This window comes from Eptesicus fuscus, chromosome 7 (assembly GCF_027574615.1).
Source record: "Eptesicus fuscus isolate TK198812 chromosome 7, DD_ASM_mEF_20220401, whole genome shotgun sequence".
Classification (NCBI taxonomy): domain Eukaryota; kingdom Metazoa; phylum Chordata; class Mammalia; order Chiroptera; family Vespertilionidae; genus Eptesicus; species Eptesicus fuscus.
In genome coordinates this window covers 21,420,585-21,445,427 of record NC_072479.1, presented here as the reverse complement: position 1 = coordinate 21,445,427, position 24,843 = coordinate 21,420,585, and the positions used below count along the sequence as shown (strand labels likewise).

Below are 24,843 nucleotides of genomic sequence, written 5' to 3'. Positions count from 1 at the left end.
AAGCACAGCTTCAACATTCATATCACCTTAATTCCTATACCTTTACTCATTCTATTCAATCATTCCCATGTAGAATCTTGTAATCACCTGAAATTGTTCCAGATGAAAAATTTCATCTATCCTACTCTGTGACCACAACTTCCTGACCATCTCCCAATTTCATGACCTCATTTCTGCTCTTCAGTGTCAAAAAGACATTCATCTCTATTTTTTAGCTTTTTTAGCATAAGTTTAACTTCTCTTCCTAAACCTCACATATGGATATGAACTAACTTTAACTCTTCTTTCAACCACATTCTCCATTTCTTTACCCCCAAATTTCCAATACAGCCACCCCCAAGAAAGCCTAGATTAATACTGCAATCTGTTTCCTTCATCTTTACCTCTCTAAACATTGTTAGAGCAAAATCACAAAATTCCACAGATTGGTGCCACTATAAATTTCTAGACTTCAATCTCCATCACATACTCAGAATCATCCTATCATTTACCTTAATGAGGTTTTCACCCTCAAACATTTCCCTCAATAACTGTGTAAAAGCTTCAATATTCTCTCAAATTCTGCCTGCTTGACACTCAGCTATTATCCCAACTTTATCCAAAGGGGGGGTGGGGGGTGGATATTCAGGAATATCTACCTTGATTTTCCATCTCCTTACCCATAAAGGTTAAAGATAAATTCAAATTTACTGTATCAGTGACATCATAGCTTTTTCTCAATAACTTATTTCTTCAGTCACCTCTCCTCCAACATCCTCAATTACTCCCTTTCCATCAGTTTGTTTGTCCTAGATTATAAACATGTTCAGATATCTCTCATACTCCCAAACACTTCCTGAACCAAGCCCTCCTCCAGGCTCTGGCCCAGTCTTCATACAATTCACATTTAAAGTTCAAACGTAATACATATTTACTTTCTTAACTCCCTCATTTCTCATTTACTCATCAGTCAAAAATCAGACTTTCAACTACTTCACTTTATTTAAATTACATTTGATAAGGTCACAAATTTACTTCTTAATTACTTAATCCAGTGGACATTTTTCATTCATCATACTGGGCATCCCTACCACACACCCAGCTTTGAAGTCCTTTAGCTTCCATTCTGTAGGCCCTCTGATCATTCTCTCTTTGGGCTGTTCTTCCTCTACTCATTTATTTTTTGAATTTTTATTCCTGGTTAATAACATTATGTACAACCTACATCATTTCGTCTGGATCACTGTAGTAGTTGGTTAGCTAATTTCTTTGCTTCTACTAGTGTGCCCCTACTATCTACTCTCAAAACAGCAGCCAGAGTAATCCTGTGAAATTATAAGTCAGATCATGTTACTCCTTTGCTCAGAACCCTCCAAAGATTTCTCATCTCACTCAAGAGTAAAATTCTTAAAATAACCTAAAGGGCTCGACATGTTCTGACCCTCTATGATTTCTCTGGGTCCATTTTAATACTTCTCACCACTCCAACCACTGTCTTCTTAAAGTTCCTTAGATATGCTCCTGCCTCAGGGCTTTTAATATACTGATGTTCTCTTCTGATATCCACATGGCTCACAACCTCCTTCCTTCAGGATTTTCATCTTCTCAGAGGGGCCTTCCTTGGCATGCTGTCTGACATTGCAGTCATTGACTTACAGCTCCCCAACCCTTTTTTCATCACCATTTAATACACTTATATTTTGCCTATTTACTTTGGCTTTTATTTGTCCCTCACTAAGGTCCCTGGGAGCCGACAGTTTTATCTGTTTTCTTCACTGTCATATCTACAAAATCAATTATTTGGCTAAGAGCAGACATTAACATTTATTTGTTGACTGAGTAAATGAAAGAGCAAATAAATGAATACAGTATTTTGATTCCTGTCCCTGTGACTCTCCAAATTCAGAAGGAAAAGAGAGGCACATTACTTACTGCCTTCTTTTAACTGGGTGGCAATTTTAGAGTTAGTGAATGAGGGTCCCCTAATATTATTTTTAAAAATATTTTGTGCTCAGCCAGCGTGCTCAGTGGTTGAGCATTGAGCTATGAACCAAGAGGTCACTGTTCGATTCCTTGTCAGGGCACATGCCCAGGTTGTGGGCTCAATCCCCAGTAAGGGGCATGCAGGAGGCAGCCAATCAATGATACTCTCTCTTCATTGATGTTTCTATCTCTCTCTCTCCTCTCTGAAATCAATAAAAATATATTTTTTTAAAATATATTATGTGTGCATAGCATTAGATTGCCATTTCCCAGGAGACAGCACTGTGTCTTACTCATCTCTTTATTTTCAGTGAGTACCACAGGACCTAACATACAGGGCTCAATAATATCCAATGAATTAATGAAAGATTGAAGGAATAAGTGACTGTTAAAATTGAATTCATTTCAAATATCTGGGCACCCTCTTTCCCTCATCATTACAAAACAAAAATTTAACTTCTTTTAATTTTCTAAGCTATCCTATAGAATCTGTATAAATTTAACTATTTATATTTTCTATATCAAAAATGCCAATGTTCATATAATAGTTCTGAAGCAGGAAAAGACATGACCAACAAACACTATGTTCTCCTGTAGAAAACACAAAATGTTACTTTTTACTGAATTAACTAAACCAAGAAATTTTATTCGTATTTTTTTATTTTTCAAATAAGTTATTTAAACAATACACCTGAAACTAATATAATATGGCATGTCAAAAGTAATTGAAAAATAAATAAATAATAATAATAGCGATACTAAATAATAGTATATTAGGTATAAAAATAATTTAAATAAGTAATATAAACTTTATTTAAATAAATAAGTTTAATATACATTTAGTTAATAAAGAAATTAAATAACTAAAGATTTTTAAAGAAATAAATTTACTTATAATAAATAATTTTAAAATATTTTAGAGAAAATTTCAACATAGCAATAAAAAGAAAAAGATTTTCTGATTATCCAGATATTAAAAATTATCAAAATCCTTCATAATCAAGTATTTTGCATTATCTAGTTTTAGCAAAAGAAAGTTTTGGCTATTTTTATTTAAAAGGCTAATAATTCAAATAATATTTACCTGAGCTTCTCGAAGTTTTGCTGTAGTGCTTTGCTGAAGAGCTTGTTGTTCTTGATGCTGTTGCTTTGTTTTCTCTAACTGATGCTGCAGTTCTGTGGAATTTGTTACATTTTCCTTTAACTTAAAAAATGTAGACTGTCAGATGACAACTTAAAGGCATAATGTTATCAGTCATAAATATCAGGTATTACTTCACATCTCACAATTCTCTAGTCTGAAGAAAAAACTAAATTCAGACAATATATAATAAAATCAACCTTATATGCAATATCTCATTGTTTTAGAATATTAATATCATGAATAAGAAACTATTCCCTAGGAATAGACTGTCATCCTGAGAAGAATTCAATTCTTTCTCCAGGATCCCATTTATTTTATTATTGTGTCTTGTATACTAATGTGATCAAGGAATTACATAAAAATTTCTTCTAACAATAATCTAAACCATGTTATCAATATTTGTTTTATTTTTTTCTACAACCATAATTATCACTTATTGAAAAGAATGAATCATAACAATATTCAAGATATCTCAACTCCATCAACAAATGTGCTAACATAAACTCATCTGAAATGCTGGCTTACCTCTTCTTCTAAACGAGAAAGTTTGAGTTGTAAATCAGCTACTTGCTGTTCTTTATCCATCAACTTCTCACTGGAAAGCTGTCTCTGTTCCTTCAGCCTTCCATGAGCTTCCCCTAGTTGGCGTTCTGTCTCCAGAAGTTTGCTACGTAACTTTAAAAAATAAAATAATTAAAGAATTTATACACACACACACACACATACACATATATATGTATAAACACATGCAGGACCATCACTACCGACACCTAGTTTTCAAACAATATTTTATTTTTCACCAATATTAGTATAATATCTTAATTTTCATGATCCAACTCAATTTTAATCACATAAATTATGATGAATCCCATAAAATTGTAATTAAATATCACATTTTCTGATTTTCTTGCTCTTTTAAAAAGTACAGTGAAACAAAAGGTCTTGTTTGGACATAAGTATTGGAATCTCTTGAAGAACTTAAAATAACAAAGTGAAAGTTAAAAATTAAGACACTCAGAGCATAGGTATATTCCACAATATTTTTTAAAATATGTTTTTATTGATTTCAGAGAGAGGGAGATGAAGATATAGATACATGATGAGAGAGCAACATTGAATGGCTGCCTCCTGCATGCCCCCCTAATGGGGATCAAGCCTGCAACCCCTGCATGTGCCATGAAGGGAAATCAAACCGGCAACTTCCTGGTACACAGGACCATGCTCAACCAACTGAGCCACACTGGCTGGGATCCACAGTATTTTTAAACATTACTACTGTTTTTTCATATTTATGAACCACCACAATTTACTTCTTACATTGGGTATTGAAGAGAACACAAAGCATTCTAAAGTCCTCAAAATGGTATAACATCCTACCTAATAAAATGGTAATATGCAAATTACCATCACTCCGCTATGCCCACGATTGGGCCGTTGGGAGGCTGGGGGCGGGACTCAGGGTGGCTGATTGGGCTGGCGCTGCGGGAGGACCCATGGGGCCGACGGAAGGCGCCAGTGGCAGAACTCGGGGTGGCTGATTGTGTGGCTGCCGGCACCAGTTTTCCGCCAGCACCAGTTTTCCTCTGGCCACCTGCCGATCGGAGTGCCTCCCTCCAGCACAATGGGCCACCCTCCAGCAGGGGAACTCAGGGTGGCCAATCGCGCTGCCGATCGCGCTGGCGGGAGGCACTCCGATCAGCGGGTGGCCAGAGAAAAACTGGTGCTGGTGGAAAACTGGTGCCAGCAGCCAGGTGAAGGAAGGTCTTTTGCAAGAAACTTTGTGCAATGGGCTTCTAGTTTCTAAATAAAATAGAGAGAATAATTTAAAAATAAATATTAGGGGATCTTCATTCACTAACTCTAAAATCGCCACCCAGTTAAAAGTAAAAGAGAAATTTGACCTGGAACTAAATCAGAACTCAAATTCATTATTCTTTCTAATACCACCAGAAATAATAGTTACTTTCTCTTGGGATGGGGAGAGGGGGGTAGTTCCATTAAAAAAAAAATGAAAGTTTGTATTAATTTCAAAAGAATTGCTGCACATGCCCTGGCCGGCTTGGCTCAGTGGATAGAGCGTCAGCCTGCGGACTGAAGGGTCCCAGGTTCGATTCTGATCAAGGGCAAGTGCCTGGGTTGCGGGCTCGATCCCCAGTGAGGGGCGTGCAGGAGGCAGCCGATCAATGATTCTCTCTCATCATTGATGTTTCTATCTCTCTCTCCTTCTCCCTTACTCTCTGAAATCAATAAAGAAATATATTTTTTAAAAAAATTGCTGCACAAGTGCTGTGAGTATAGAAAAAAAATTGTTGCATGGAGATAAGAATGCAGGACATTTGGAAAGGCTTCAGTGGTTGAGCATCGATTTATTAACCAGGTGATTAAGGTTCGATTTCCAGTCAGGGCACATGACCAGGTTACAGGCTCAATCCCCAGTATGGGAGTGCAGGAGGCAGCTGATCAATGATTCTCTCTCATCACTGATGTTTCTCTCTCTCTCTCCCCATCTCCCTTCCTCTCTGAAACCAATAAAAATATATTTTAAAAATAAAAAACATTCTATGCAATTGCAGTCAATCAAAATTATGTTAAATCTTAAAATATTAAGACTCTATAGCCTTTATGCCATATTTATACTCATATGCTCTATAATTGCATATTTCTCCATAAAAATTTATAATTGGCAAGGGAAAAGATAAAGTTCTATCAGTAAAGTAGACACCTGCTATTTTCTTATGCTATGAAACAACCTATGGCTATGAAAATATATACTATGCTTTAAAAAAAGTGAGATTTCTAAAGTAAAACATGCTTCCATCTAAAACAGGATTCAATAATAGTTAAAGACAATGAATTTTTATTATCTTTTTCCTTAGCCAGCACCATAACATCTGTCTCCTTTTTATTCTTCTTTTTAAAATGCAGTGAGTTAGCACTATAGTAAAACCTTGATATAACAGACTAATTTGGGTGAAGGGGTATCCATTAAAGCTAAAAGTACATATATAAAAAGTAGGTTTTCCGAATGCATATGTTAAAAAACTAACAAATTAGTTTGCCTGTTTTTACTTATGTAGATACATTTGTATAATTAAAATTGAATATATATGAAAAGTTTAATTTTGCAGAAAAGTTTTCTATATGTACTACTGTAATTTTAAATTTATACTGAATAGGTCTAGTAAATGCTTGCATTTACCAGTCACCACAAGTAAACAAATGCACACGGCTGAGGTGTGACTTAGTGCACGCAGTAACATCAGCCTGGCACACGTCCAGTCTGCTGCAGAAAGTCACCCGATGCAACAATAGAACCAACAACAGAAACAATTACCAAAGGAGATGTGGTGTGATCATGTGGCTAGTCACTGGCTGAACAATGTTTACTAGCAGTAACTCTTGGATTAAAGTATGTAGACTATAGTTATATTTATGTAATGTTTACTTATGTCAGTGAAATTACTACAGTGTTTTTTCCAACATATGGCCTATTTACTAAAATTTGTTAAAAATAAGTGCAGCCCTAGCCAATGTGGCTAAATGGTTAGAGTTCTGGCCCCGTACACTGAAGGGCCACAGGTTAGAATCCTGGTTAAGGGCACATATTTGGGTTGCAGGTTAGATCCTACTCCAATCAAGGAGAATTCGGGAGGCAACCAACTGATGTGTCTCTCTCATATCGATATTTCTCTCTCTCTCTCTCTCTCTCTCTCTCTCTCTCTCTCTCTCTCTCTCTCTCTCCCCCCATGTCTCCCTCCCTTCCACTCTCTCTAAAAATCAATGGAAAAAATATCCTTGGGTGAGGATTAATTAAAAAAATAAAATCAATTAAAAATATTTTTTAAAAATAACTGCATTAATAACAAAAAAATAACCTGTTAATTTAGTTATAAGCAAATCTTGGTTAAAAGCATTTTAAAATTACATATGGAGTGGAAATTTTAACTGTTAAATCCTAAGTTTATTAAATAGAGGTTCACAAAAATCAAGGGTTTATTATATAACTAGAGGCCTGATGCACAAAACTCGTGTAAGAACAGGCCTTCCTTCCCCCAGTTGCCGACACGGCTTCCCTCCAGCACCGGGACCCGGGCTTCACTCAAGCTGCCAGCAGGCATTCAGGACCCCGGCAGCCCCGGCTCCATCCGAAAGGACGTCCAGTCTAATTAGCACATTACGTTTTTATTATTATAGATAACTATCCAAACTTTCTCCTTCTCACTAAAAGAACTAGGTCTAATCTTGATATGTGAAAGCAAAGGAGGCTTTCAAAGTAAGCTCATATTGCAAGCAACTAAGTGTTCAACCTCTTACAAATAGGCATCACCCATATCTAGTTCCTAAACTTACTGGATAAGAATCTCCTGATATCATTGTTAATACACAGAAAATCAGACCTTTTCCCTAAAAGTTTACATATAATATTTAGATTCAGGAGAGTTCAGAAATCACTTGCCAAAAAGCAACACTTTAAAAAGCAGTAGTTTTCAATTTCAACTGCCCAGTCCAACCACAGAGGAAATGCTTAAATATATTAATGTCCAGGCATCCACCAGAGATAGTGATTTAATTGAATCAAGGGTGAGGCATAGATATTTTCATTTTTAAATTTCCCCAGGTGATTCCAATGTGCAGACAGAGTTGAGAACCACTGAATTAAAGATAACTATTGCTCTAAAGAAACTAAAGGGAAGAGAAAAAATATATGTATTTTTAATAATTTTGTCATTCATTACTGTATGATTCCTGATAAATCCTGGAACTTTAATAAATTAATGAATCGCAAATTGAAGTTGGCCAAGAGTGGCAGCAGGCCCAAATAACTTATACAGTGATTGTATACCATTTTAGAGTAAATATGTTATAGAAAAAGAGGTTAAGTTAAAAGTAAAAATAGCCCACTAGTGTTGCTCAGTGGTTAAGCCTCGACCTATGAACCAGGAGGTGACAGTTCAATTCCCAGTCAAGGTACATGCCCAGGTTGCCAGCTCGATCCCCAGTAGGAGGTGTGCAGGAGACAGCCAATCAATGATTCTCTCTCTCATCATTGGTGTTTCTTTCTCTCTCTCTCTCCTTCTCTGAAATCAATAAAAATATATTTAAAAAACATATATTTTTTAAAAGTAAAAATAGAAGGTGACGACACAGTTCTGAAGTCCAGTGGGTTTGTGGGCACTGATGGCTTCCTCAGGTTCTAGTTCCCTTAGGGTAGGTGTGGAGTGGCCCTGATCTCTGAGTCCCCAGCATGCATGGAACCTGGAATGATATTAACCTGACATCCACTGCACACTCTGGTATCTGGCTCAGCCCAGAGGCTGTATCTTTTCCACATCCACCATGGAGGAGACCTTCTGAGACATGCGGAAAGTCCTCTGGGTGGTGAAGAAAAATGACACAGCCAAGGGATCACTGACCTGCTGTCCAAGGGTTGCATGAAGCTGAGAGAAGGACTTTCTAAATTCAATAAGATCTATGAATTTGATTATCACCTGCATGGTCAGATGTTACCATAATAATGACTTGGGTTTCTGAACATTTGCTGGCTCATGGTTTCCACATGCAGTTTTGTAAATGGCAGAGCTGCAATCCCTTTGCCCTCTTTGAAGCAGAAATTAAAAGTACTTCCCAGAGAACTTTGTACACATCAAGAAAACTCTGGAACAAGAGACTAGGCTTGTCTTGTCCTCTATCAGCTGTGCCTGGAGAACCCCAGGGTGACTGTGGTGGAAGTCAGTTCTAAGGCAAAAGAGCAAGCGGAGGACTCGAGCTTTGGACACTATGGAAACCATGAGAATTGCCATAAAGCTCTACACTCAAGGGTAATTCAATTATCCCAGGACTGAAACATTTTCCCCAGAGACTTAAACCTGACAGCACTGGTGGAAAAGCAGACCTGAGATCCACACTGGTGGATCTTTTGCATTCAAGAGTGAGGTGGCCCCACCCCAGGCAATGGGAACAAGTCTGACCAAGCTCACCCTCCCATCCACCCCACCACACTTGCAGTAAAGAGATGTCAATGTCAAAATTCTCCTATTTCACAATCTACTGCCTGAATCTGTGAAAGACCCCCATGGGAGATGAATAGCAACTGTATGAGTTTATTGTTTGTCATTTCCTAGTTTGCTGTTCCTAGAATGTTCAGGGGCAGGAGACTACCATAAAGACTGACATCTCTCAGGAACGATTTGTGGTCTATGGTTTTGTGATTCTGGCCCAAAATTATCTGACTCTGTACCCATATGATCGCTGGAGTGACAAGGTGATAAATCACAGTTGAAGTCAAAGGTCAGAATCTAGTATCTCACCCCATAGGCTTCAGGGAGAAGAGGAAGATAGCCATGTTCCCAACCCTAGGGTGATTGCATGGACCAGTCATGTTCTTCGAACTGGAAATTGTCTTTGGCCTGGAATGCCATGGCAGAATGATTTGCCTGATCCTTCTGCTGCTCTCTGTAAACCCTCCCTGTCTATGAGAGAGGCTCTTGCTTTCAGGCCAGCACTGTGGAGACAATGGGCAGGAAGATGAGTCTACCTCAGCTGCTCACTAAAGCTGACCTTATTGCCCTCTTGGAAAAGCATGGCACTGGTCAGTAGCTCATCACCATGGCAATTAGCAGCTCTTAAGTACAACAACTCTAAAGTAGGTTTTATATTCTGGACCCTACTTGATAGCTGAAGTGAGGCTTAGAGAAGTTAGGAACTTAACCTAATGTCACAAAGTGTGTGAGCTATTAAAATGTAGGTCCAAATAACTACATAGTCATTGCTCTTAAGCAATGCTCTGCATCATCCATATACAGGTACCTCAGAGTTACTTCTGGTTTGGTTCTAGACTACTACAACGAAGTGAGTCACATTAATTTTTTTATTTCCCAGCACATAAAAAAGTTAGGTTTAAGTCTATTAAGTGTGCAATAGCATTATGTCTTAAAAAACAAAGTATATACTTTAATTAAAAAATACTTAATTGCTAAAAAAATGCCAACCATCATCTGAGGCTCCAAGAGTTGTCATGTTTTTACTGATGGAGGGCCTTGCCTCAATGTTGATGTCTGTGAAGTGCAATAAAATGAGGTGTACCTGTAAAGACAGACATTTCCCACCAGTCTCAACGGGGAGCAGGGGCTGCCCATAGACTCAATATTTTTGACCCACGTTGGGATTTGTTGTTTTTTATTTTTTAAAAAAGATACCAACATGTAAAACTTGAGAAATTCCACATAAAAATCTGTCACTTCATCTTTTGAAGCATCAGGACGTCTGGCAGCCTGAGCCTTCACTCTCACACGGACAGTTGTTTGGATTTGAGTGTCATTTTCCATTGCTCAAAGAGGGCTTCCTTCATTGACTCATTACATGCCAGGCCCTGTGGGATCTGAGTTTGTCACCTATTAGCCATGTATGTCCATATTCTTAGATTTTTGTTAAAGCATTTCCCATAATTGTTTAGGTATTAAAAAGTAGATTTATATGGTGCCAGATCGTAAGTTATATAAATGCTTAATCATTTGGTTGTACACCTGAAACTAATAGAATATTGAACATCAACTGTAATTGGAAAACAAAAATATATTTTTTTAAAAAGAAAGAAGTAAAAAGAAATACACACTGGAAATATTAATAGAATGGCCCACTTTAAAGTCCCATTTTTAAGATACACAAATATATGTATATGGTCTTTAGTAAATTCAGTTTTATAAACATATATATACATTATTCTTTTTTTAAATGCATATTACAGTTTTATTTATTTATTTATTAATAGATATTTATTGATTTCAGAGAGTAAGGGAGAAGGAGAGAGAGAAAAACATCAATGATGAGAGAGAATCATTGATTGGCTGACTCCTGCATGTCCCCTACTGGGGATTGAGCCTGCAACCCAGGCATGTGCCCTGATGGGGAATTGAACCCAGGACCCTTCAGTTCACAGGCATATGCCCTATGCACTGAGCCAAACCAGCTAGGGCCATATTACAGTTTTAAGAAGTTATTTGAGCATGTATTGATTTGAATCCAGAGGTGGTTTGGAATGTTCCACCAGCAGGAACTGGGGATAGTCTTTTATAGAGAAAATGTGGAAGCAAAGAGAGGAAATGGTTGATTGACTACAGCTTGAAGCCAAGTTGGCTGTTTGAGATTGGTTGTCCTTAAGTTTTGATTTTATAACCTAGAGGCATTTACAGGCTTAGATTTGGGTGTACTTACTTCAGCAGTCACAGCATTAGAGCCAGCTCAGTGATGGCCTCCCAGCTTAGTCAATTTAACAGTGCTCATCTTTGAAGGCTTAGCTCAAAGGTCGCCACCCCTTCGGTGCCTTTCCATTCCCTCACCATCCACCCAGAGGTAGAACTTAATCTTCCCTCCTTGACGCTCCCACTGTGATCCTTACAGATTTCCATCATTTTCATTTTCTTTCTTATATAGGTCTATCTCTCCCATTAGCTGATAAGCCCTTCAGGACAGAGACTATGTATTATTCATTTTGGAATTTCCACAATTTTCACAATGCCTGGGACTTAGTAAGTGCCATTTTAATTTTAAAATATATGTTAGGGGATAAATATTATAGCAATACATTATTCATTATATTCCTTATAATGCTTACTATGTGCCAGGCCCTATTCTACATGTGTCACAAATAGTAACTAGTTTAAATCTTTATAGCCATATAAAGACAGTTCCATTATTATCCTCATATTATAGACGAGCAAACTGAGGCACAAATTAAATAACTTACCTGAGATCACACAGTTCATAGGTCACAGAACTAGAACTTAGGCAGCTTCCTAAATCCACAGATAAACCACCATGCTTTTCAAGATGGCATATTAGATAAATTTTTAAAGTAAAACTGATGACATCTAATCTTTTCATTAAGTAACAAATCATTATCTACACATCTGTGGCTATTTTAGAAGTACACATAAACACAAATATAAAGGACATATGTTACTTTGTTACTTTGTTGACAATTGCCAACTATCTAATTTTGTCAGCACTGAAATGAATGCTGATTATGATACAGTGGAGAGCAAAACAAACCCAGTTCATGTCTATACACTTAAAGGATATTGAAAAAATGTTTAAGGTGAGGTTTACTTCCATTCTTACAACAAATATTTACTGAAAGCCTTAAGTATAGAGGCAGATAGAGTATAAAATAAAACTAATTCCTCACATTAAAAAGCTCACAGTCCAATGGGAATTATAGACAATATGGAAGTAAACAAATTAATATACAATATAAAGTGTTATAGAGAACAAGAAAGAAGAAGCTTGCTGAAATAAAGAAGGAGGTCAGACTATATGGAAAACAAGCTATTTAAATAGGTTGGCCCCAGAAAGCTTTATTGCAAAAACGACAGTTGAGCCAGCCTTGAAGAACTGAAGTCAAGAATACACTAAGAAGAAAACACAGGCAGAGGACCTAAGGCAGGAAAGCATTTGACATGTTGGTGTGTTTGAGGAACTGAAAGAAGAACAACATGGCTTCACAGTGACAGGAGATGTATTTGAAGACATAGTTTGGGCCATATTACATAGAGGCTTACCAAACTAAAGCATTTGGTTTCAATTCAAAATGTAATGCAAAGCCATTTTAAGCAGTGTTAAGCAGAAGGAATAAAGTGATATTACTTCATGTTTTAAAAAGATGTTTCTGACTTCTGTATCGAGAATAGATCAAGGAAGCCACTAGAAGAAGGGAAACTTGTAAGAAGGCTAATATAGTAGCCCAGGTCAGCAAAGATGGAGGCTTAGGTTAAGGGTGGTAGCAATGTAGATGAAAAGAAGTGGACAGATCTGAAACATACTTTGATGGTAGAATCCAGACAGCGTGCTGAAAGAAAGAAGATAAATGGTATCACTTCAAGGTCTTCAGTATGACCTTTTTATTTTGTTCAGAACTGTGACTAAGCCCAATAATTATATATTCAAATCTTTGTATAAAAATATGTTTGAGCCCTGGCTAGTGTGGCTTAGTTGTTAGAATGTCAGCCCACAGACTGAAGGGTCACAGGTTTGATTCCCAGTCAAGGGCATGTACCTGGGTTGCAAGTTCAAACCCATCCCCAATCAGGGCGCATGTGGGAGACAACCAATAGATGTGTCTCTCTCACATTTATGTTTCTCTCTGTGTCTCCCCTGTCCCTCCCTTCCACTCTCTCTGAATCAATGGAAAAATATCCTCAGGTGAGGATTCTCTCTCTCTCACACACACACACACAAATATGTTTGAGTAGGTTCTCAAAAATTCTCAATGCCCCTCCATCCACTGATAACCAAATAAAGCCCATGTTTCTCAGCCTATATTCAAGATCCTCCATAAAAGTCCCAAATGCTCTTCCACAATAGTCTACTCCTATTACACATGTCTTATTCTAAGAGTAAATCACTGCCCCTGGTTTTTATAATATTTTCCTGCCACTACTCTCGCAATCCTTCTGTCTGAAAGCGCCTCCTGCCTTCAAAATGCTACTTGCCTAAACCTATCTAAGGTTTACAATTTCAAGCACCACTTCTCTCTTACACAAAGCTTTACCTGATCACATAACTGGACAAAATAATTACATAAGATGAAGTAAATGGGGGGGGGGAGGAGAGGAGAGGAACTCTCCCAAATTCTCATAGTATATGGGATCATTTTATTATAATTCTCACATTCTTTGGTAGAGGATAGTACTGTTCTTATCCTCAATAACATTTACATAATCATTTAAGGTAGGCATTGTGTCCTTTTTCATTTCTGTATCTCCTAAAACTGGTGTCTTTTAGAAACCATAAATGCCCAATTTGTTTATCTGAATTGAAGGTCAAATATCTAAGTTATTTTTAAGTTATTCACTGATGTCTCCAAGCCTCTGTTTCCTTTCATTATGAATGCCTGTATTTATTTTTTCACTTACTCACTCACTAAAACATTTTCTCATAAATAAGCAATGTGCCAGAAGTAAGGATAAAAAAAGTAATAAGACATGGTTTTAGTATCCAAAGAGTTCAGAGTCTAGTGAAGAAAGACATAGGGTAATATAACTATGCTGTAGTAAGTAAAACAATCAAGATATATACATGCTTAAGCCATCTTTTGGGGAAGGTTAGAAGTGGCATTGTTCAGAAACAGATTTCTAGAAAAGTAACAAGTAAAATAAGTATTATTTATCAAGTAGAAGAGGAATAGGAAGAATATCTCAGGCCAAGAAGACAGAAAAATTGATGCCACAAAAGCAAGTATCACTTAAGTGAAAATAACTGAACATTACCAAAAAACTGCTGAGGACTTTGTTCTTCCCCAAATTTCCATTTTTCAATCTACTTTTAATGTTATCTATAAGAAATAACTAGAATATATAATTTTAAAATTAAGTTAAGAGCAAAGTCAATACTTGCCTTAAACTTCATCTGATAGACATTTATCTATAAGAAATAGCTGTTAGGACTAATAGGTTTTCTTCTTTTAAAATATCTAATTTTTATATTATTGGTTTAAAAATAATTATATTTTAAATTTTTAGTAAGAAAAAAAAAAAAATTAAATTAAAGAATGGTCAACAATTTGAATCAGTTACAAAAGCTAGTATGTGTTGAGAGTACCTACCATGAGCCAAGTACTGTCCTAAGCAATTATATGTGTTAAGTCATAAACACTTTATACATTATTAAATGACAGATATCACTATTTTCTCCTATTAAGGAAAATTGATATGAAAGGAAATGAGGTCTGACTCAATAATACAGTTGTAAAAATTAAAAGTTAATTTTTTAATGAACTACATAATGATCAAATAACCATCAGGCACACTAAGAAGAAACCATAGGAGAAATTAAATACATAAAAGTAACATCTCTCACCTGATTAACTTCACTTTGGAGTTGTAATCCATGCTGCTCCTTTTCTTCTCTCTGTTGTTGTAGCTGCTTAAACTCTGCCTTAAGATGCTGGTACTTGGTCTCTACTTCTAATAATTCCTCTTTGAGTTTTTGAATAGCTTCTCCCTTTTCACCTAATTCTGCCTGTATTCTTTGCAGTGTGGTTTCAGAAGCAGATAATCTTGACTGAAGTTGTTGACAATCTAGGTCTTTTTGATGAAGGCTTGCTTGTATATTCTTTTTACTCACACATTCATCATTATGCTTCTCTTCTAATTGAGTATAGTCCAGTTCTTTCTTCAGCAACTTTTCAGTCAAGTTCTGAAATATCAATTTAACAATTTTTCCTTTTCTAATATTTTAATTATTCTAATTATTCAAAGAATTTATACAGCAATACCATCTCCTACTAAATGTTTAGTCAATATTACAATATAAAAACAGTGAAAATATTCTAACCAAGAAGAATTAAATTATTACATACTAACTTAATACAATTTAAGAACTACTAATGCAATTTTGACATAAATAAAAACCCTAAAATCTACTACATTCTTCAGGATAAGAATATTTATATTCTCCCATTTGAGTTAAAAATTAAAATTACCCTTCTAGCATAAAAATTACCTTGGATAACAATATGTTGTGGCAACTATCATTTCTGGCTTTTCTGATAAGTGTTTTAGCATAACAATACGCTTGACTGCTCTAGTATGCCTGATCCTACTCATTCCTTATTTTTGTTCTTTTTTTTTAAAATATACTTTTATTTTCAGAGACAAAGGTAGAGGGAGAGAGAGAAACATCAATGACGAGAGAGAATCCTTGATCGGCTGCCTCCTGCACGCCCCCACATCGGGGATCGAGCCCGCAACCCGAGCATGTTCCCTGAACTAGAATTGAACCTGGGACCCTTCAGTCTACAGGCCAACACTCTATCCACTGAGCCAAACCAGCTAGGGCCTTATTTTTGTTCTTGATAAGGACCATTTTTAAGAGTCACAAGTTTAAGACTAATTCAAATATCTCTCTAAGTATATAAATAGTGATTTAAAAATATCACTTACCTGCATTATATTTTGTTAGTTTACTTAATACTATCAAGTACAAAATGTAAAAATGATACCATCAATCAAATATATGAATCAACAAGACTAATCAGATGTCAAAGTCTGGTCTCAGTGGAGTTGTTACAATTAATATTGAACACTTTAAATCAACATATTTACACATGAAATATGAAGTGGAATTTTGACCCAACTGTGTAAGAAAGCTGGGATAAGAATCCACTATAAGCACCAGAAGAGTCGATCCATGAACATTTATTTTACTCAGTTTTTACATTCAATGTGCTAGAAGGGAATAATATAAAAATGGTAGGGGACAATCAAAGCCTCTGGCCTTTAAACAGATTACGATCTAAATGAAATACACACACAAAAAAAAATAAATGAAACACACACATTAAAAAATACTTTTCTAAGTAAGTTAAAGCATGATGTGTAAGCAAAAGTAGATTAATACAAAAACTGTGTCAAATTTAAGTGCATAAGTATTTACAAAATAAAATGAGCAAAGTCAGGTGAAGCTAACTAGTAAATTCCAATCATCTAGAAATAAAGTTTGAGTTTGGTAAAGTGATCAGAGGAGTTAAGTAATAGGTATCCATGACTCATGCCATCTGCTCTATACAAAAAGACAGAATGGAAACAGACAAACAAGTTGCATGTGGGGAAACAGTAAACACTATTACCTCGGGGCAGTAATAAATCTAGGCACCAAAGAGAGAAAGGTAGCAGTAACTTACCTGAGAAAAAGTACATTAATGTAAATTATCAAGTAGGAATATAATGTAGGAGAAAAAATGAATATTTTTAAGTCAAACTATGTTAGAAAAATTATCTTTTTATAAACATTTTTGTGTTACTAGTTAGTAACTGCAAATCTTTCTTGACATAATTTTACATTTTCTCTTTTAAGAAAATAACATTTATTTTAGAATTTGTAGGCTAAGTCAAATCTATTCGTTGATCTATAAATGTATTGGATCTTTTTAAAGAAAATTCTAAGTTATTGAATTTCATGAATAGAACCATGGTCACAAATACTGAGAACTTGAACAAGATATAAATTTAAAACATGCTACAAAAATTAAGGCTCGTAATAGGTTAGTCTTCTTCCCCACAGGCTTACTTATAAAGTGACCAAGTAATCGCAACATTCTATAAATAAATGACCCCTCAGACAGCTTCATTCTTTAAAAAGTGAAAATACATAACAACCATTGACTATTTAAAATCCACTTGTCCTAAAAAATTAATCAAAATCTACCTGCTTTATTGCAGAGGTGGGAAATGATTAAATCTTCTTTAAAAGAACCTAAACCACTTTGTTTTGTAAGAACCTAATCCATTCACACTATAATTTTTACATACAAAAGTCTAACTATATTTAACACTACAAGCATTTCATTCTTATTATGGTCTTCCCATAGAATCAGAAATAAAAGAGTATAGTGATTACATGGTTTTTGAATATTGCTTTTTTAAAGTACAGCAGAACCCATTAAAGAAAATAATAATTGTACTTGCACTTAACAATATAAGTCCTTACAACAAAATATGAGATAGACATTATCATCCCCATTCTACAGACAAGGAAGCTACAATTGAAAGAACCCAATATGACTTGGCCAGTAGCAGAGTCACATATTACGATTCTAAGTCCAATAAATTTTTCATAATACAATTTAGACACTCAATGAGTCAAATTGTGCTCCCCAAAATATATCCTATTCAAGTTTAAATTATAGAATGAATGTTAAGCCTAACTCATAACATAATTATCATTTGGGTAAGCAAAATTTTTTCCTTCCAAATGTCTAGTCCTCTTTTGATTCTTTTCACCAATTGTTCTCTCAGCATATTTTTTTTACAGAGTTAATTTCCCTATCTCAGGCTCCATTGTTCAATTGTTACTTGCCCAGGTAATGAGAATGAATGCAAAAAAAGGCACCTTTTTTTAATGCTTGATCGCTTAAAAAGTGGTTTCAGGCATCTCATCTTATCTGTTCCTCAAAACAACTTGATGAGAAAAAAAAAACTGACCTATTTGTAGCTCTCCAACAACTCGCATTTTGTGATCTTGCATGTTCCCATGCCTCCTGTATATTTATCTAGCTTTCAAAATAAAATGTCATTAACCCCTCTGCTGTGTAAAATGCTCTTTAGAATTCTTAAAAACTAATCTAAAACGTTATGTCTTTTGTAAAATCATTTCCTGAGTTACTAGACAGTAAGTTAGGAAAACTCCCACGTTGGTCCTGACCCAATCCTGTATCACATTTACCAAATAAAAAACAAAAGTGAACATTCACTGAGGTGCTTACTAAACACCAGAAACTGGTCTTAGCACTATTAATTTTTTAATACTCATATCAATCCTAAGAGGCAAATGGGTATACATTATTTCTTAACAGAAGAGGAAAGACTTTGAGAAGTTGAGTGCCACAGCCAGTTGGTGGCAAAGCTGAGATTTAAACATGCCTTTGATCATTGCTACACTGTTCATATCAATATACCATTTTGCAACACAGTGATAATACAAGCAATATAACTACTTGCCACACCTGGCCCCCACTTGGCCTATGAGCACCTTAATACTGGGACTGATGGAAAGAGGACAGCAATGAAGGATGAAAAAGGCATGAGAGGAGGATTAAAAATGGCAGCAGAGTAAGTGGGTGCTGCATGGACATGCTCCCAGGAATAAACTGGTATTACAACTAAAATACAGAAAAACTTCCTGAATAATCAAAGGAAACCACAGGAGAGAACCCTGACACCTGAAGACCGAAAGTGGAGACCTCATAGAGACTGGTGGGAGGGGCAGAGGAGTGAAAGGGCTGCCAGTGTGCCCAAAGACAGCAACTTAAGTCCCCAAGAGATATCTCAGCTGTGGTGGGTTGTCACTGAGAACTCTGGGATCTAATCCCCAAGCTGGGACTCCCAGCAGAGAGTACCAAAACTGAGAAAGGTACCCACATAACACCTAGCTGTGAAAAGCAGCAGGGTACTGTCTGCCAGGGAGTAACAGCTGAAAATTCAGGCACCCTCTTAAAGGGCCAACGCACAAAATTCCCTGTGGAGCCATCCACCTTGTGCTCCAGCAGAGGAAGGGTGAAGTGGACTGGAGCTGTGAGAACAGAAGCCAGGACTGGGAACTCAGGGTATAGAGCTCAGAAGGCAGATACCCTGTCACTTCAAAGAATAGAACTGATAGTATTTGCTGTCAATGATAAAATTAAAGCTTTCAAATGAAGCTTAGAATTTTGGAAAACTGCCCTAGCTGGTTTGGCTCAGTGGATAGAGCATCGGCCTGCAGTTTGAAGGGTCCTGGGTTTGATTGTGGTCAAGGGCACGTGCCCAGGTTGCAGGCTCGATTGTCAAAAGGGGTCGTGCAGCCCATCAATGATTCTCTCTCATCACTGATATTTCTCTCTCTCTCCTTCTCCCTTCCTCTCTGAAATCAATAAAAACATATATAAAAAAAGAATTTTGGAAAACTTGGATCCACCACCATGAGCATGACACTTCCTCATACTTGAAGCCTATTCTGAAATTGATGGCAATACTGACAAATGTGATTATTTTTATATTGTACAATGAAATGTGTCAGTATTTGGGAGGTTTTCATAAGTCAGTAAACCAATATTTTCCACATTTGTAACACAATGTTATAAAGTCATGCATAGGAAAGATAGACTCAAAAGGCAAGATAGAGGAATGAATTTTAATGTTACAAAGTACAAAAACTGCATTGATATGGTTTCAGAGTCTACAGTGTAACTAACTTTTGAGAAACTATACTTTAGTATCAAATTAAAATAGCTACAATTATCTAAAAAGGCTATTAAGATATCCCTACCTTTTCCAACTACATATCCGTATGAAACTGAATTTTCTTCAAACACTTCAACCATATTGTAACAGATTAAATTTATAAGCTGACTGAGAATCCATCTCTCCTGTAGTAAGCTAAATATTTAAGAGGTTTGCAAAAATATAAACCATCACCACTATTCTTTGTTTTGGAAAAAAACAGTAATTTTTTATAAATGTTCATATTTAATTGCTAATGGTTTTTAAAATAAATTAATAAATATTTTAAAATTTACATTTTAATTTCTAATATTGTAAGTATCCATAGATATAACTCAGAAAAATACCAGTAAAAGCTCTTTGGGGTTCATAACTTTGAGAATGTAAAGCAGTCCTGATGTTATCTTAATTAGCTAATTTATTAATACTTATAATAGGAAGAGAGCAAAGGGCAGGCCAAACAGTATAAGCATGATCATCTGGGCAGCTTCACCAGGAAGCTACAGCTTCATGCTCCCCAGGGAACCCCAGCGTCATTCTTGCAGGTCACTGGGAGAAGGGATCAAACAAAAGGGAAGATAGGCGCATGGTGAAGTCTGGGTGATGTAGGAAAGGTTCTTGCCTGTCAGTCTAGCCTGTGGTACACTGGATTGGCTGGCTGATGGACCCCATCAGAAGCACGTAAAATCCTGAAAGGTTGATTGGTTAGTTTAAAGAAGCTCCTGGTTAAAAGCCCCAGACAGAGTTCCCACACTCTTGCTCTTGCACTTGTTCCCTTGCTCTGTGACCCTGACTTGCCAGTGTGCTCACCTGTTCTCTCTTCATAGCCATGTGGCCATGCAGACTACACATGCAGAATGCTAGACTTTAAAATGGAATAGAAATTCTGGGCAATGGTCTTAATTCTGGTCCTGCAGAAGACAAAATTGGACTTCTTCCTTGGCAAGACAGACACAGATGGAATCTTGGAGGGGAACCCCCTCAATGTTACATCATCAAGAAAGCTTTCCACAAAACGCCATCCTCCTGGGGAAGGGTGGAGGGGAAGCTTAGGAAGTTCTTTTTATTGAGGCACCCCAAGAACTCCATTTCCACTGATATCAAGAAGTCTACTGACAAAGGGGACATCTGTAATACTTTCAACAATAAAGATAAATTAAATTTTTTTAAAGTCTATTGAAATAAAAACATCTGAGAACTATTGGCCAAGGCACAAGTAACAAATTACCACAAAACTTAGCAACTTAAAAATTATATCTATTATTTTGCACCGCTTCTGAGAGTCAGGAATCCAGCAGAAGCTTAGCTGAGTTGGTTCCACTTCAAGGTCTCTCATAAAGTTGTAATAAACTGTGGGTCAAAGCTACAGTCTCTGACAGCTAGACAAAAGTTGTTGTTAGGGGCAGAAGGGAGAAATAGAATAGTGGAGACTAGCTATAGTTATAAAATAATATTAATCATGCTCTGTTAACCCTGATTTTTTTTTTTTTTTTGTACTGATTAAAGAAAGCACATTCTAACCTGGTTGGGAGTTGTATGCCCAGGGACCTAGGAGTTAACATGAAAATGGACTCCATCCTCCTTATTGAGAACAGCCTATTACTGAGGAGATAGAAAAAAGGGGCTGGGCTGTCAGTCAGGGATTGGACCATGGTGGCAGCGGGGGGGGGGGGGGGGGGGTGTGGGGGGGGAAGGGGAGTAAAGCTTTGCAGACATGGAGCATGGAGACAAACAAAGGACCTAGAACTAGACCCAGTTAGGTGGGAACCTGGCTGGGTGAGGAAAAGTAGGCAGGGACAGTGATGTCACCTTGGACCTGAAGTGGCAGTCCTCAATCAGTCCCCCCTTCACCCCTATAGACTGGAACTAGAGCTTTGAAATAATTGGATATTGCCAGAATTCTTTGAAGGGACCAACCAGGACTTAGCAGGGTTTATGAATATCCCTAGACAAAGAGCTTAAGCTGTAACCCACTTTGGGCCCCTTTCCTGCCGCCCTCATATGGCAGGAAGTCTGTCTATCCCCCAAAAAACTTTGTTTCTGCCAACCATTTTTGTCCTTGACTCCATTTTTTTGATTTTGCAAGACAAAGAACTCAACCTACCACCGAATTTTGGTTTCATTTTCATGGAAAGATTAACAACCTTGCTCTGCCCTTTGCAACCCCCAGCCCACATTGCCTGTAATCTGTAACAATTATACCCATTCTTATTCCTTTTCCCTACTTCCCCATGTAATCTTTGTCCTTCTACCCCATATAAACAGCTGGCTTATGGGTGGGGGGGGGGGGGGGGTGTGTGCAGAGCAGACGTTCATGGATGATCTGCTCTCCCATACTGACCGCATTATTGGGATAAACACTCATACATGATTCAACCCTGTCTCTGCTTAATTGGTTCAAGTAGTGATAGGCAGCCCAAACCCATTTGTTGTCCTGCTTCAATTGGAGGATCTGCTCCCAAGCTAATTCACCTAGCTGTTGGCAAGAGACTTAATATTTATAGCCAATTATGTGTTACATGCAACTGAGTCAGCTCCTACTCCTAGAGACCCTATAAATGAGTGATGTCCACAGTGTACTATCCTCAACAGCCCTGCTTGGGTCCTGTAGACTGAGGCCTCTGGCTTCTTTAATGAAGCCAATTATTTTTTCCCTTCTACCATGTTCTTTTCTATCTTGATTTTTCCCTTGTTGTATTTCACAAAAATATTAAGTCTAAGTTAATAGTAAAGTCAACAAATTCATCTTAACTTTGAAGATAAGCGTTTAATAACCTGTTATTCCACCACCACCAAAAAGTAAAGAAATGGGAGGAAAGTACAAAATACAAAATAAAGAACAAAACTGAACGTCTCACACTTCCTGATTTCAAAACTTATTAAAAGCTGTAGTAGTTACAACAAAACTTGGTAACATTAGATTTGGCAATGATCTCTTGGATATAAAACCAAAAGCACAGATAACAAAAGTAATGAGGAGGAAACTGGTCTTGCAAAGCATGTCAGGCCATAAAAACTGAGAACAATGCATTGCGGGGGGGGGGGGGGGGGGGGGGGGGGGGGGGGAGGTCCTTATCGCTGGCCCCAGGACAGATCATTGGATATGGCCTGGGGACCCCAACACCTGGGGGCCTTCCTGTAAGCCCATGAAAGGGGGCAGAACCATATCTGCAAGACAAAGACCCCAGAAGGTTATAAAAAGTGAAGCCCTCTGGCCGAAACCGGTTTGGCTCAGTGGATAGAGCGTTGGCCTGCGGACTGAAAGGTCCCAGGTTCGATTCCCATCAAGGGAATGTACCTTGGTTGCAGGCACATCCCCAAGGGAATGTACCTTGGATGCAGGCACATCCCCAAGGGAATGTACCTTGGATGCAGGCACATCCCCAAGGGAATGTACCTTGGTTGCAGGCACATCCCCAGTAGGGGGTGTGCAAGAGGCAGCTGATAGATGTTTCTCTCTCATCCATGTTTCTAACTCTCTTCCTCTCTGTAAAGAATCAATAAAATATATTTTTTTAAAAAGTGAAGCCCTCTGCTTGTTTCTTCACTCTGATTTGGAAATTATTCCCAGAGTCCACTAGTGTTAATAAACGGGGTCCCTCCCTTTCTCTAGGAAGCATGCTTGGTATTTCTTTGGTCTTCTGCAACAGTAAAAATAGATGATTTACATCAAATTAAAAGTTTTTTGCATCAAAGGTGTGATATTGTGATTTATAATAATGAAGCAGGAATTTTAGGGGAATATAGGCAGGCTTAGGGATTTTTTAGAATTGGGGTCCATGGAAAAACACAGGGCTACAGACTGGGAGAAGACAAGGGAACTGGAAGTAGCCAAGAAAGGTCTATATTTACAAAATAAAGAGAAGGAAGCCCTTCATTCAGAAGGAAAAGAAGAAAGCCCAGAGGAATGAAAGGACTAGGAAAGATGAAGGCCTCAGGAATCACTATAGTTACCAATTCGAAGGGGAATATTCATCAATCAGAGGGGATATCAGGACACAGGAACTGCAGCCTTTATAAAACATGAAAAACAGGAACTCAGTGGGACCTTTTCCCCCTCCCTACTTGGGGGTCCATTCTGTGGGACTCTTCCCTCTCCCCACAAGGGAATCTGTACTTGTTCTTCAATAAATCTCTACCTTTGCTATACCACTTTTTGTCCGTGGATTCATTCTTCGATTCTGGCGGACAAAGAATCCGGGTTCCAGTCCAAAAATTCCGTATCAATAAGAAATATACATTTGTTCTTCATCCCCATTTCTGGAACAGACTCCTAAAACCCTTGGAATCTTCCATGTTAAGATAAGAACAATAAAACAATAAATTTGTATTTTGTTTTTCATAATAAACCCCTTTCAACAACCTGTGAGTTTATGTTAATGAGGTAATTTTTTTAGAAAGCCCCTAAGGCAGGGGTGGGGAACCTTTTTTTCTGTCAAGAGCCATTTGGATAATAAACATCATTTGCAGGCCATACAAAACTATCAACTTAAAAATTAGCTTGCTATATTTGGTCAAACATTTAATTACTTTATCCCTAATGCCAAGGCAGGACCAGACCAAATGATTTCAAGGGCCTAATGTGACCCTCGGTCTGGACATTCCCCACCTTAAGGAGAGGGACTGGAGGCTGAATTAATCACCAAAAGCCAAAGATTTAATCAATCTTGCCTAGATAATGAAGCCTTCCTAAAAACCCAAAAGGACAGGGTTTGGAGAGAGTCTGGGTTGGTGAACAGGTGGAGAGAAAACAGGGAGACATGAGAGCTCTGCACCCTTTCCCACAAAACTTGCCCTTCCATCTGGCTGTTCTTGAGTTGTACTCCTTTATGATAAACCAGAAATCTAGTAAGTAAAATCTTTTTCCTGACTTCTGTGAGTCACTCTAGAAAATTCGTTGAATCCCACAAGGGGGCTGTGGAAACCCCCATTTATAGCCAACTGGTCAGAATTATAGGTAACAAACTAAACTTCCAATTGACGTCT

General features: G+C 37.3%; 1 protein-coding gene across 2 annotated transcripts in view; it reads right to left on the bottom strand.

Annotated features, from left to right (window-relative positions):
* EEA1 (early endosome antigen 1) overlaps positions 1–24,843 on the bottom strand; it is a 145,696-nt gene that overhangs the window by 48,911 nt on the left and 71,942 nt on the right. For both annotated transcript variants that reach the window (XM_028148559.2, XM_028148560.2), the window contains 3 exons: positions 14,960–15,298; positions 3,632–3,781; positions 3,047–3,166 (listed from right to left, as the gene is read on the bottom strand). In XM_028148559.2, coding sequence (XP_028004360.2) covers positions 3,047–3,166; positions 3,632–3,781; positions 14,960–15,298 — 609 coding nt within the window. The remainder of the gene's footprint in view (positions 1–3,046; positions 3,167–3,631; positions 3,782–14,959; positions 15,299–24,843) is intronic.